The sequence below is a fragment of the Rhinatrema bivittatum genome, chromosome 14 (genome assembly GCF_901001135.1).
Source record: "Rhinatrema bivittatum chromosome 14, aRhiBiv1.1, whole genome shotgun sequence".
NCBI classification, from domain to species: domain Eukaryota; kingdom Metazoa; phylum Chordata; class Amphibia; order Gymnophiona; family Rhinatrematidae; genus Rhinatrema; species Rhinatrema bivittatum.
In genome coordinates this window covers 21,882,309-21,895,282 of record NC_042628.1, presented here as the reverse complement: position 1 = coordinate 21,895,282, position 12,974 = coordinate 21,882,309, and the positions used below count along the sequence as shown (strand labels likewise).

The 12,974-nt window shown below is 39.6% G+C and overlaps 1 protein-coding gene across 4 annotated transcripts in view; it reads left to right on the top strand.

Annotated features, from left to right (window-relative positions):
- Positions 1–12,974, top strand: part of GSPT1 (G1 to S phase transition 1) — a 63,922-nt gene that overhangs the window by 30,698 nt on the left and 20,250 nt on the right. For all 4 annotated transcript variants that reach the window (XM_029576397.1, XM_029576396.1, XM_029576395.1 and 1 more), the window contains 4 exons: positions 4,655–4,879; positions 10,664–10,697; positions 12,243–12,320; positions 12,759–12,939. In XM_029576397.1, coding sequence (XP_029432257.1) covers positions 4,675–4,879; positions 10,664–10,697; positions 12,243–12,320; positions 12,759–12,939 — 498 coding nt within the window. In that variant the 5' untranslated portion in view covers positions 4,655–4,674. The remainder of the gene's footprint in view (positions 1–4,654; positions 4,880–10,663; positions 10,698–12,242; positions 12,321–12,758; positions 12,940–12,974) is intronic.

The window sequence follows — 12,974 nt, the reverse complement described above, 5'->3', positions numbered from 1 at the left end:
TCTTGCATTCTCAGATGTCCTCAACACACTGCGCATCAGACCAATGAACCCTTAGTCTTGTCAGAGTGGAGCACGTCAGTGTATAAGTCCAAGAGTCCTATGGCTGGGCCGAGGAAGGAGATGTAACTGTGTTGACTGGAGCATAGTGCTGTTCAGGAGATGATACAACTGGCATAGCCAGATGCTTCTACAGAAGATGTAACTGCCACAGCACTTATTTCCTCCTCTACCATACCTGTGAGGATGAGCTGATTTGGGTATCTGAAGAAGTTTCTCCAGCTCCAATGCATAGGGTTCCTCAGCCAATGGAAGACCAGCTGTCTGAGCTGGTGAAGAATGTATTTGTGTCCTTACTTCCTGAAGGCCAGAGAGGCAGACTGGAGCCCCTCCTGTCCAAGATGGAGGAAAATTTTCCAACATGGTGGGGTAGGCCAAAGGCCATGCAGGTGCATCTCTCTCCTTAAGAGCTTCTAATGTTAGGACCAAGTTTTCACCATGAGGTAGTAGATTCTTCTGCACCAGGGGAGTCTTTTGACAAATCAGAAGGGGAAGTAATGGGATCAGCTCATTCTGAGTTCCTGCCAGACATTTCCCCCTCAGAACAGAGGAAGTCTCCTCCTTAGTCGCTCTTATAGTCGGGATCTTGACTTAATGTTCCTCTGTGGTCAGACGAGGAGGAAGAAGATTCCACAGGAATTCCTTCAGATCCCCTTCCACATCTACCTCAGCATACCTCTCCTCCAGAAGATCTCCGCTACTTAGGGTTTTTAGATAAGCTGGCAAAGACACTGTCCATGAGTGTCGTCAAGGAAAAAGACCTGAGAACAGATGGTTTTTGGGCTGGCCATTTTGGTGCAAAAGCTCCTCCAGGAGCTACAGATGAAGATATGGCAGATGCTGAATTCATGCTTTCCATCAACTCAGAAACTGGACCTAAAGTATAAGGTCCAGGCCTCTCTGGGTTTTGGGGTGGTTCAACTATCTCAAAACTCTGTAGTGTTTGTGCTGAAGCTTGCAAAGCATGTTCATGATCACTCTATCATGCCTTCTGGGAAGGCTCCAAATGCATTGGGTGTATTTGGGGAAGGGGGATTTTTTAAGGGATCCATGCTGAGTGCTCAGATTGCTGCTTACCAGTTGTTTATGGTACAGTATTTGCATGAATAGATTAAAAAGCTGAAATCTGACTGAATCATCAGACCCAGGATAGGTGGACTTCTGTTGGGCAGTGGAGGAATGTGAGAAACATCTGATCTATTTTGTTAGAAGTTTTTGATACTGTGGCCAGGACTTCTGCCGCTTACATAGGAATCTGAAGGATCACATGGTTGCAAGCAAGTGGCCTTTGTGGCTCATTTCAAGGTTACTTCTGTTGAAAGATATTTATAAAGCTGCTACTTGGTCATCTGTTCACACCTTCATGTTCCATTACTGTCCGAATAGTATGTCCCAAGAAGACAGTAACTTTGGACAAGCAATTCTGAGCAACCTGTTCACCCAGTAGTTCACTTTGCACTGATGGGGCCAGGTTGTTTAAAGTTATTAGTCTTCTATACACCATTTAGGGATACCCCATGCATTATGGCTAATTCATGTTTGCTTGTCGATGGAGAAAGCAAGTTTACTTAGCTGTAAATAGTGTTCTTGTAGACAGTAGGATGAATTAGCCATATTTATACCTGGAGAGTAGACTATCATATCAAACCCTGGAAGAGACCGAGGGGTTCACAAGGCAGTGTGTGTTTGTATGAACTTGTGCGAATGCTTTGTAAAGCCATTACCAAGCTCTAAGAGCTGAGTCTACGTTGGCACCTTTGGATGAAATCACCCATACGTAATGACTAATTCATCCTTCTCTCTACAAAGAGCTCTATTTTACAGATAAGCAAACTTGCTTTATATAGCCATCATAAGCATAAAAAAGAGAGAGCATATTACAACTGGAAACATTTAAAGCTAGCAATTACTCTACACAGAAGTAAACAAATTACTGTTGTGGGTATTGGAAGAACTAAAGGGGGCTGTGTGTAGTAGGTAGGAAAATGGTGATTTTGTCATAGATTACACAACACTTATAAGTATAGAAGTTTATTTATAACTCTGAGAATAAGCAATAAAAGCATACAAGATTAGAATTTGTATTAAAAAATATATACACAAAAATACTTCCCCTCACAGTTCCCCAATGTGAGTCTGATATATCTTTGAAAATCCAGGAAACCAGCAACAGCTCATCAGGCACATCATTAACCACTGGTAATGTCCAAAAGCTATTCTTCTGAGCTGTTTTTCTCTGATTTCAAACAGCTTGTCTCATGTTGTTTTAGTTAATTCTGACCTTTGCTCTAGTTTCTTCTCTGGGCTACTCCCATGCATTCTTGAGGCCTCCAACTGTCTGTCCTTATCACATCAGCAAGCAATTAGGTGTGGCTACTGTCCTATTTTCCTCTTTCTACACAGTTAGCCTCCTGAGTAACTGTTCTTTAATATATCTGATCTCATAACTTGTTTTTTTGTTATAAGCAGGTGAAGAAAAATAGCATATTTATTCTCAGAACTTGTAGGCTTTATATCAAATAATTACACTAATAATACAAGTGATTTCTTTGCTTCATTACTTTCTATCGCAGTACAATATTCTTCACGTAAGCTAGAAAATAATTTGCCACACTGTGCAATAGGTTTATCCCATAAAGCAGATGACTTAAGGATTTGAAAATATATAGAAAGCTGTTTTGATAAGAAAATAGTATATTTACTGGGAAATTTATACAATTGTCCTTTCTCAACCCAATTGAACCAGTTAAGTTCTCATTTCAGGAAATGCTTCCTGTCTTTTCCTTAGCTACATTAGGAAAAAATTGCACTTTTTGGTTAAAGAAAATTTTATGAAAGTGAAGTCTCAATTCCCAGGCCCTGTCCAGCAACAAGGTGGAACTTGTGGATGCTGCTTCCTCAGATTTTTCCAACAGAGCATAATATCCAGACTAAGACAGTTGACTCTTGAGCTTTTTCGTGCTCTCTGACCCTCTTTTTAGACGGAGGCAAATAATTATATTTAGAGGTCAGTTGCATTGGTTCAACAGGTATTTCTAGAGGATCAATTAAATTTATCTTGTACATGCCTATCTCAGATACAGTCAGAGCCTTAGGAAAGCTAATAAAATGTAAGTTCGTATTTCAAAATATTCTCTAAGGCTTCAGTTTTGCTGTGAAGGATCACTCTGTGCTTGACAAGATACCTGAGTGTCCGGCAGCTTTTCTATCTTTTCTTCCAGATGTACAATAAACATCTTGTGAATGAGTTTTGTTGATTATGGTGTAAGATCTTGGCATCTGGGTTCTTGTAACTATATAGATAATTTTAAATTATGTTCATAGAGGAGTGCTCTAAATTCACAAGTCTTTCAAATTTCCTCTAGACTTAGGCTTGACTAGAAGTAATATGAAGGGCCTCCAAAGCATCAGTTCTCCCAGGACTGTTTTTTCCATTTACTACCATCTCCAACCTCAGGAACTGTAGCTACAAAATCGTCCCCTGGAACATCACACTGGTCCCATCCTGACCACTGAAGCTGACCAGCCACTAGCATTTCATCCAAACTCTAGCCTTCCAGTTTGTCACTGAGCAAACAAGATTTATCGAGTCTCTCCCTCAAGCCGATCTGGCACAGGAAGCAGCACCATCTGTGTCTGGTTCTGGCGCAGACTTCCAGGGCCAATTTCATTGCTAGATTAAGAGGCAGCTGACCTTCCTTGGGACTCAAGGAGACTTTATCTAGGGATTCTGCCAATGCTATTTTGCACTGCAGGACCCCCAAGGAATTTGCCCAGAGGAAAAAAACTCCCAGCTAGAGACAACGCCATAGACTGTTTCATCTGTCCAGATACAGATGGTATCCTGGGTTCCAAGGTGTAGCTTTGGGTATATCTATAGATGTAAATTTTCTGGCAATTTTGAAGTAATCTGCAAAACTTTTCCAGGTTTTTTCAGGGAATTTTGGGAAAAGTTGAAATGGGCACAATATTTAATTTTAAATAATTAAACTTTACTGGTTTCAAGACACAATTAACTATGTACAGCTGAGCTAGCACACAGGATTTTTCTTTTGTAATAAAAAAAAAAACTAAGGCATTCATACATTTTTAAATGTCATAAGTTTACCAAACAGTTATAAGTATATTCTGTGCTAGAGGCTGACCTTCAGGCTAGTCACAGATGTATTGTTTTTCATTGGACTATCATCCTCATTTCTACATAAAAGCTTTCAACAGGGAAATAGGAATAGTGCTTATAAATAGAAGAGTGGTGCTATCTATTGCACTTGTTTGCCTGCAACTTTTGTTAACTATGGGTTAATAAAGTTCAAACATCTGTTTCCTGCTTATTCATCCTTCTGAGATAGGTGAAATGAGTGCTGCTTGTAACTGAGTATTAGTAAGTGCTTTCTGTGTATTATAGTTTTTTCTTTCCCAGTTACAATTGCATAACCTGTAACATGGTGATAGTCAATTATGCCAGCAACAGTTGCTAAATCACATTTTTTTTTCTTTCTTAAGAAATGCTTAGAAAAGATTTGTCTAGAAATTGCTTTGCATTAAGACTTGTATGAGTTTCCTGAAGGTTTAATGGTCTCTTCTTGTTAACTTGCAGTAGAAAATGGAGAGACAGAAATGTCTCCTGAAGAGTCCTGGGATCACAAAGAGGAGCCGAGTGAAGCGGAACCAGGAGGTGGCGCAGGTGATGGAGGGCCAGCTGAAGAAGGGACCCAAGAAATGATGGAGGAGGAGGAAGAAATGCCAAAACCTAAAACTGTAATGGCACCCCCAGGTGCTCCCAAAAAAGAACATGTAAATGTAGTATTCATTGGGCATGTAGGTAAGTTGTAAACTATTAGCCTAGTATTAAAAGGAAATATAGACATTTTCTATGGTCCAGTAAGGTAGTGAAGAAGAATCCATCTTTCTTGCTCAGAATTTTAGCAGCTTGGCGTACTAGATGAGGTGTTACAACCTAAAAATGTTCTCGCATTCCATTGTACCTATTTTATCAAGGTAAAGCTGAGACATAGCTGTATGAAGAATTTCAGTTGGTGCCTTATGAATTCTGTGGGATGAAATAGACCCAGTCTTGAAAGAAACCATAGAATATCAGGCATTTTAGTTATTAGCCTTTCACCCTGCTCATCCAAATTTTTCTTTGATGTAATTATTAGTATTTCGGATATAGGATGTGAGACATGGTTTAATTCAGGCTTTTTTTCTCTAATGAATGCCTTACTCCTTTCTGGTTTTTAACATTGTAATCTTAGTTATTGCAATTTCATACATGCTGTTCACCAGCTGTAGTGTGTAGCCTTGGGGAGGGAGATCAGAAATGGGTAAAGTCTTGGTTTTCCCTTTCCCTCCCAAAATTTGAAAAAGATGGACAACATCCTTCCTCCTTGGGAAAGATTGGAAACATTTTATTTTCAGTTTTTGTATGGCATCTTATAAGAACAATTCATAGAAAAGATTATTCAAGGTGAACATAAAGATTAAATGGAATGACTTTGTGTTAGGACAGGAAAGCGTTTTTGTTTTGAGACTGGAAGAGCAAAAGGGGGGGGGGGGAGTACCTTGAAAGCCAAGAGGTAGTTTATTCCGGTGAGAGGGAATAAAGCATGAAAGGAGGTCTCCTTAGTGATGCAGTGGAGAATATGAAATTGGAAGCAGAGGATGCATACAACTGAAAGTAAAAACCAGAAGTGTGCATGGGAACTGACAAGGAAAGCAGTGGATGTGGGATAAGGAGAGTAGACTCGTGAGTCTGTAGCCTGGTGGCAGAGTCTGGAAGGATTTGCAATGGGTGGCAAGTAGTGGAGATTGTTGCTGCTTCACTTGCTTTCATGAACGGGAGATCAGATGGTGGTTTTAAAAGTGACATTTGAGACTGCTTTTCTCCAAAGTGTGTTGACACCACAGCGTTCATAAGTACAGCAGATTTGTGATAGAAAAACTAGAGCTGGGAATCTTGGATTCCTCCTTAGTAGCAGCATAACTAACTATAAACTGAGTTCACTGCCTTTTAATTTTGTTCCTAAAATCAGCTTTGCAGCTATTTAAAAAAAATAAATAAATAAAATTGGTGGACAGTATGAGAAGCTACTGTGCAGAAGATCCAGATTGGAGAGTAATCTGGGATACTTCTGTTTTATGAGCCAGTGTGAGTGTTCCACAGGTGATATCCCTTAGGGATAAAATTAAGTTTAGCTGTACAAGTCTTGCTGGTTTCAGTGTTTGTGCATTCATTCATTCTGCTCCTTCAAGGATAACTAGCTGCCTTGGCTTGTTCTAAAGAATGTGCATAAATAGGAATTAAGTCAGTTTAAAAAAAAAAAAACAAACACTTGAGCTCCTTTTAATTGTACAGAAACTGCGTGAGTACATCAGAAACCACGAATATGTCTCGAGTGTAACTGAACTGTTTTGTAGAAAGGTAAGTTTTAGATGTATTTTGGCAACATCATAAAATTGAAAGTTTTGGCAGGTGAAGAAAAATCAATGGCATTTTCATTAGCTTAGTGGACAGGTGGGGAGAATTCTGGTAATCTAAAAATGATGGTTTTGAAACTCCACTTGTAAAAGAACACTGACCTATCGCTATTGCTTATGTTTTTCCTAATGAATGAAAACGTGTTTTTTTTAATGGAAAGAGACACTTCTTTCACTGTGATAAAGTTTTTCCATACTAGGGAATGAAAACTGTAAGCCCTGATTGGTGCTCACCAGTGTTAGTTTCTCATTATCATGAAAATAAGATTGTATAGCTTGGTTAAAATGAAGTGGGCGAGGTGTGTGCATCCTCTGTTAACACTGAGGTTCAGCTGCCACAAACAAGTTATTGCAAGCTTACCTTCTCTGTCAACAAGCAGGCATGTATTAGCCGTAACATGTGGGTGATGCCATCCGACTGCACAGACATGGACCCAGTTCTCAGAGCTCAGTAAAACCTTGTGTCTGTGGGAGTTCCCGCATCTGCCTTGTGATCTCTTCAGTCTTCATCCAAGCTATGGCATGGACATGTCCCAGGCTCTCTCATATTTTCAGCTTTTGGCCTTGTGCCTTGTTAAAGCCGTTTTGCTTTCTAAGAACTTGTCAGTTCTTAAGAAAAAAAAAAAAAGACAAAGGTAGAATGAGCATGACCACAAAAACAAAACAAAGGTAGGATGAACCTGCACTCACTGGTTTAAAGACCTATCTGTGGGTGCCATCTGCTATTGCTGCTTGGACCCAGACTGTGACTTCCAAGTACTGCTGCTATGGTCAGATGTCCTCTAGGTCACGACAGCATTATGCCAAGAAGATAAATCTGGCAGGTAAAAGCCCCAAATCCTCATCTAGGAGCAAGGCAGCACCATTCTCTCTCAATACATCAAGTCAAGTCAAGATTCCTCCCTATCTTGACCCTATATGCAAGGGAAGGCTCATTCCCTCTTCCACCCTGGACCCTGTGGTGCCAGTTTATGCATCCACCTTAGGTCAGGGTTGAGCATGGCATGGAAACCTGGAGCACCAGGAAGAGCACCCAAATGATGTGAGGGATCCCCTTTGGGGGCCATCCCACATTGGAGCTGAAGAGAAAGTTGGTACTATTAATCCATCAGTATGGGCCCTTCCTCAGCATGAATGTAGAAGATTGCCTCATTGCACAGGTGCTTTCCTCCTTCACAGCTTGGAAGATTTCCATGGCATGGAGTCATTTGCTTTACCCATCCCCATGGCCATCCATGTGCTCAGCACAGAGCTCACTCTAAAGCATACTTGCCCTGCTCAGTGTGGCATATGAAGGCACCGTCAATCACATTGGAACAAAGTACTTTGGTGCATAAGCCCAGGAGTCCACTCACTGAGGTCAAGGCTTGGTAGAAAGCATTGCTGACACTGTCCATGGACCAAGGCACTGTTCATAGTAAAGTGTTGACATGACAGGTGTAGAGCACCTAGGAGAAAAACGCTGCCATAGCACAGAATTCTTCTGCAGCTATACAGGCTGACCTAAGTGATGATGAACCAATCTGGGTTTCTAAAGAAGATGTCTCTCCTATTTCCATTGCAGAGGATCCACCAGCCTGTGAGGAATCAGCTGTCAAAGCTAGTGAAGAAATTATGTCTCCTTAAGCCCTGGAGACCAGAGAAGGAAATTGGAACCTCTCCTGTCCAAGATGGAGGAATTTTTCCTACATAGTGGGACCTCAAGACCCCGCACAGATATGTGCCTCTCCAGAAGAGGTTATTGAGTTAGAAGTGAGTCCTCACCACAAAGTGGTGGATTTTTCTCATCCAGGGGTGTGCCCTCATGAATAGGAAAGGGATGAAGCAGACTCTGTCCACTTTGAGTTCTTACCAGATATTTCACCCTTAGAACAGCGGAAGTCTCCTCCTCAGTTACTCTCATCTTTGTTTGCAATGTGGCTTAGTATTCTGCCATGGTCAAGGGAGGAGGATGTTTCTACTGGGATTTCTTCAGGTCCCTTACCTGACTTCGGTATTCTTTTTCTACAGAGGATGTCTACTACTCAAAGTTTGTGGATAAGTTGGCAGAGATGTTATCCATCAGAGTTGGGAAAGCAAAGGATCTAAGAACAGATATTTTCAGGCTGCTTCATTTTCTTCAGTGTTAACTACAAACAGAACCTCAATTCCCCGTCCTAAAATGTCATCAACTACTTCGAGGGAGACTTTCAATGTGTTGTGATGTACAGTAGCTCTATATATGTAATAACCACTGGATGGTTATAACCTTTTATAGTGTACCGTCTTTATTCTCAAAAGTGGAAACATTTTTTAAAAAGATTTTCTTGTCTTATTTCTCATCTACTTTGTCTTGTATTTTTAATTTTTTCATTATATTCAGTTATCAAATCGTGTCTTTATCTTAGCCCTTTGCTTCAGTGTTTACTCTCCCTAACGGTCAACCCAACTCACATTTGTTGCAAAAACCTATTAATTCTGTACTTATCTTCTTCAATGCTGTGGGCCAGAGCCCACCCAATTTCTGTTGTCTTCCTACGTGAGTTGGGGCCACCTGCCCAACATCTGCCGTGTTTTGACATCAATTGTCTGCTTCAGGGACTTCATTTTCTTCAACCTGCAGCTATCACAGTCTAGAAAGTTCTTTGGTGCCGTGGAAGCTTATCAGCAGATAGAATGGTCTCTGATCTCTCTCCATCCCCTAGTAACAAGATTCATGACTGTGGCATTATAAACCTCCAGTGCCTTGGGACCTCAATGCAGTCCTAGCTCATCTCATGAAATCTCCTTTCAAACCTCTTGAATCAATGGATTTGTTATCACCTGAAAAGTGTTTCTAGTCACCCGTTACTTCACGAAGAGTAAGTAAACTATGGGCTGTGGTTTTGTTAACCATACCTCCAATTTTCTCACAATAGGGTGCTTCTATGAACTCATCCCTTCCAAAAGTGTTATCTGCATTTCACATTGATCAAGCCATCAAGCTACCTACATTCTTTCCAACACCAAATGTGTGCAAAGGAGAACAGACTCTTCACTCCTTGGAGTGTAAGATAGCTGTGGTATATTATCTAAGAATGACTCAACTTAGCATTGCATATAGCTTCTCAAATGTTCATGTCCTTTGATCCCAACAGAATGGGAAAGATGGTTGCCAAACGAACTCAGGCCAGTTGGCTAGCAGACAGCACAGTATGATATGTTGGCTGGTTTACAGATTACAAATTCAGTCAAGGCTCATCAAGTGAGAGCTATGGTGACTAAAGTGACTCATCTTAGAGCCACTGCCATTGAAGACATCTGCAAAGCAGCTGCACTGTAGACCCGATATAATGTGGGCAATGGCATCCAAAAATTTGGTCCGCATTATATTGTTTATATATTTTTCTGCAGTAAGAAAGTTGAGAGAATCTTATGCTATACACTCTTTTTGAATGCTGGAAATAAAGGTTTTATTGCTAAGTACAAAACACCTGCACTTTATCATCAATTATAAAATATCACATTGAAAAACTTGGGAGCCAACCTTTGATCACATTATAAGCAATTTCGTGTTATATCAAGCTGCATTATATCAGATCTACAGCATACTTGTAGGTCAAAGTATGAAATAACAACCAACTTACTAGACAGCATAGCCATGTCCAAAGATTACAGTAACTTTGGGCAAGCAGTTCTGCAAAGCCTGTTCTCCCAGTAAGCCACTCTCCACTTAAGGGGTTGGGCTGTCTTTAAATAAGTGCTCCATTGAGCACTCCCAATGCATTACAGCTAATTCATGCCTGTTCGTTGATGGAGAAAGCAAGTTTGCTTACCTGTAAACAGGGTTCTCTGTAGATAGCAGAGTGAATTAGCCATACTTAATACCCACCTGCTTCCCTGGAAAGTAAACTACCTGGCTGAAGCTTAAGCTTTGGAAGAACCTGAGGGGCTCATGTACACATGCACAGAATCTCCTGCACGTGCTCAGTAAAGTTTTACTGAGCTCTGAGAGAGAGGTCCATATTGGCACTGTTGGATGATGTCTAATTCATCCTGCTGTCTAAGGAGAATCCTTTTCATAGGTAAGCAAACTTGCTTTATGTGTTTGTTTGAAATATCATATTTTGCTGATTTTTATATGAACTAACTGAACTTTGATGTTTGTTAGATGCTGGTAAATCAACTATCGGAGGACAGATAATGTAAGTGAATATTAAAAATGAGAATTTGATATCTGTAAACTTTTCAAAGTGTACATGTCTGAGAAGCTATTTGATTTTATTTGTATATGTGGTTGATAACAGAGGTAATGTTTGGCAAAATAATAAAACAATGCTCGACTAAAAATTAAAGCGAGTCTTCACTGAGGATAGTAATTTCCATTTCATATTACATCCATTGTCAAGATATCTTTTGGAGAACAAGCATTGCATATAGCTAAACTCTGGTTTCTCTTTTTTTAGCACTTAAGTTATATGTACAGTAAGTAGTAGGTCTAGTAGTCTTAAGACTCATATTCTTTATAAAGATTGACATGAGTGGTTTCATATCTGTTTATACATTTCCATAATATAAGCAGAACTTAATAAACATCTTAAATGCCACCTTTTAAAAATAATTTTAAAGTTGTATTCTGGATTAGGAACAGTTGATAGAGCACCTCTACTGCTTTCTGCTAATTATTAATCTAGGGGGAAAAGTGACCATAATTGTAAGAACCAAATTTTAAACAAAATATGGTAATCATTGAATTTTATATTTTTATACTTTTAAAACAAAGTGAAAACGTCTAGTATTATTACTGCTCTGCTGTTTCTTTTCCTTTGCCTTGTAAACCGATTATTTTATAGTAGGGGTAGTAGAGATTTTATAGTTTTTTGCTTCAGAGGATGATGGATCACTGCTGAAAAGATGGACCCTCCATTTTCCATTGTGTAATATTTCAAAAGAAAACACAGCAAGCAGTGATACTCTCCCTGACTCTGTTAAAAAAAAAAAACAAAAAAAAACAAAACAAAAACTGTTAAATTCCCTTTCCTCACCTTCACTGATTTGGAAGCAGCTAGTTCTGGAACGGTATCCCAAATTCTCAAGTGGAATAGGATGTACAGTAATTGGTATAATTTCTGACACACTAGCCAATAGGGATGAACTAAATCTATTCAGTACAAGGCAATGTGTCTCTAGCTAATATGGCTGCTTGCAGAAGTTCAGGCGATCTGTAGAAGGGCTCATTAATTCGGGTGAATGTTGCTACTTGCCATCTATACTGCAGAGGGATCAGCTTTGCTATCAACACTCGTTATATTTGTCCTCAGTTCTTAAAATATAGGTTATTGTTGCCTAGTCATTTGAAATTGAGCTGTGGGACAGATATATCATTTTCTTGTTTAAAAGTGCAAGTATGATTTGCACTGGAAGTTGCAGTCTTGTCCTGATGCCGTTTGCATCTAACCTAAAAAAAAAACTCATTACTATTTTATTCCTGGACTTCTCTTGCTCAGAGACAAGCCCATGGTGGAGTAGTTATGAAATGTATGTGATACAATTTAGATACATGGGCCTGATTTGTCTGTTCTGTGCCTATGGGGTAAATCGTTGACAAGTCTTGTCCTGTGCATTTTGGAAGGAGATCCTGTTAATGCTGGGCTCTGCCTGTTCTGTGCTCTTTTTGGATTGTGTTCATATATGAATTGCCAGCTGTGATATGCACACACCTACGATGGTTATCTATTATTTATTTCCAGGTACTTAACAGGAATGGTTGACAAAAGAACACTTGAAAAATATGAAAGAGAAGCTAAAGAGAAGAACAGAGAAACTTGGTATGGCATCTATTAAGATTGTAATTGGAAAATGTTCGTGTAGTTTAGCAGGTGTATAGCAGATGGGTTTTTTTGTAATACACTATAATCTTTTTATACATGCATAATATAAATGCAGAACAATCTCATTCAACCATATAAGTGCCTAGTAATACTAAAAAAAACCCAAAACAAAAAACCCAGTCTTGATGTATTTGAGTTTCTCCTATCTTGGATCAGTTTTGATGAGAGCATAGCCAGTAGAATTGGTGTGACAGTATTTGTAATGCTTGGCCAGTGAGTATGCATGTTGTAGATAGTAATTTGCTGTTATTTAAATATAGTATATAAAATATCTAACATACTGTAGTAGTGTACTGGGTTTGATGGACCCTTGGTCTGACCTAGAAAGGCATCTCTTATGTTCTTAATAGTAATATATTTAATGTTTTCCTACAGGTACTTATCTTGGGCCTTAGACACAAACCAAGAAGAGCGCGACAAAGGTAAAACAGTAGAAGTGGGCCGTGCCTATTTTGAAACAGAGAAGAAGCACTTCACTATTCTAGATGCCCCAGGGCACAAGAGCTTCGTTCCAAATATGATTGGTGGTGCTTCTCAAGCTGATCTGGCTGTGCTGGTAAGGAAAGCCTTTATGCCACCTGGATTGAAGAC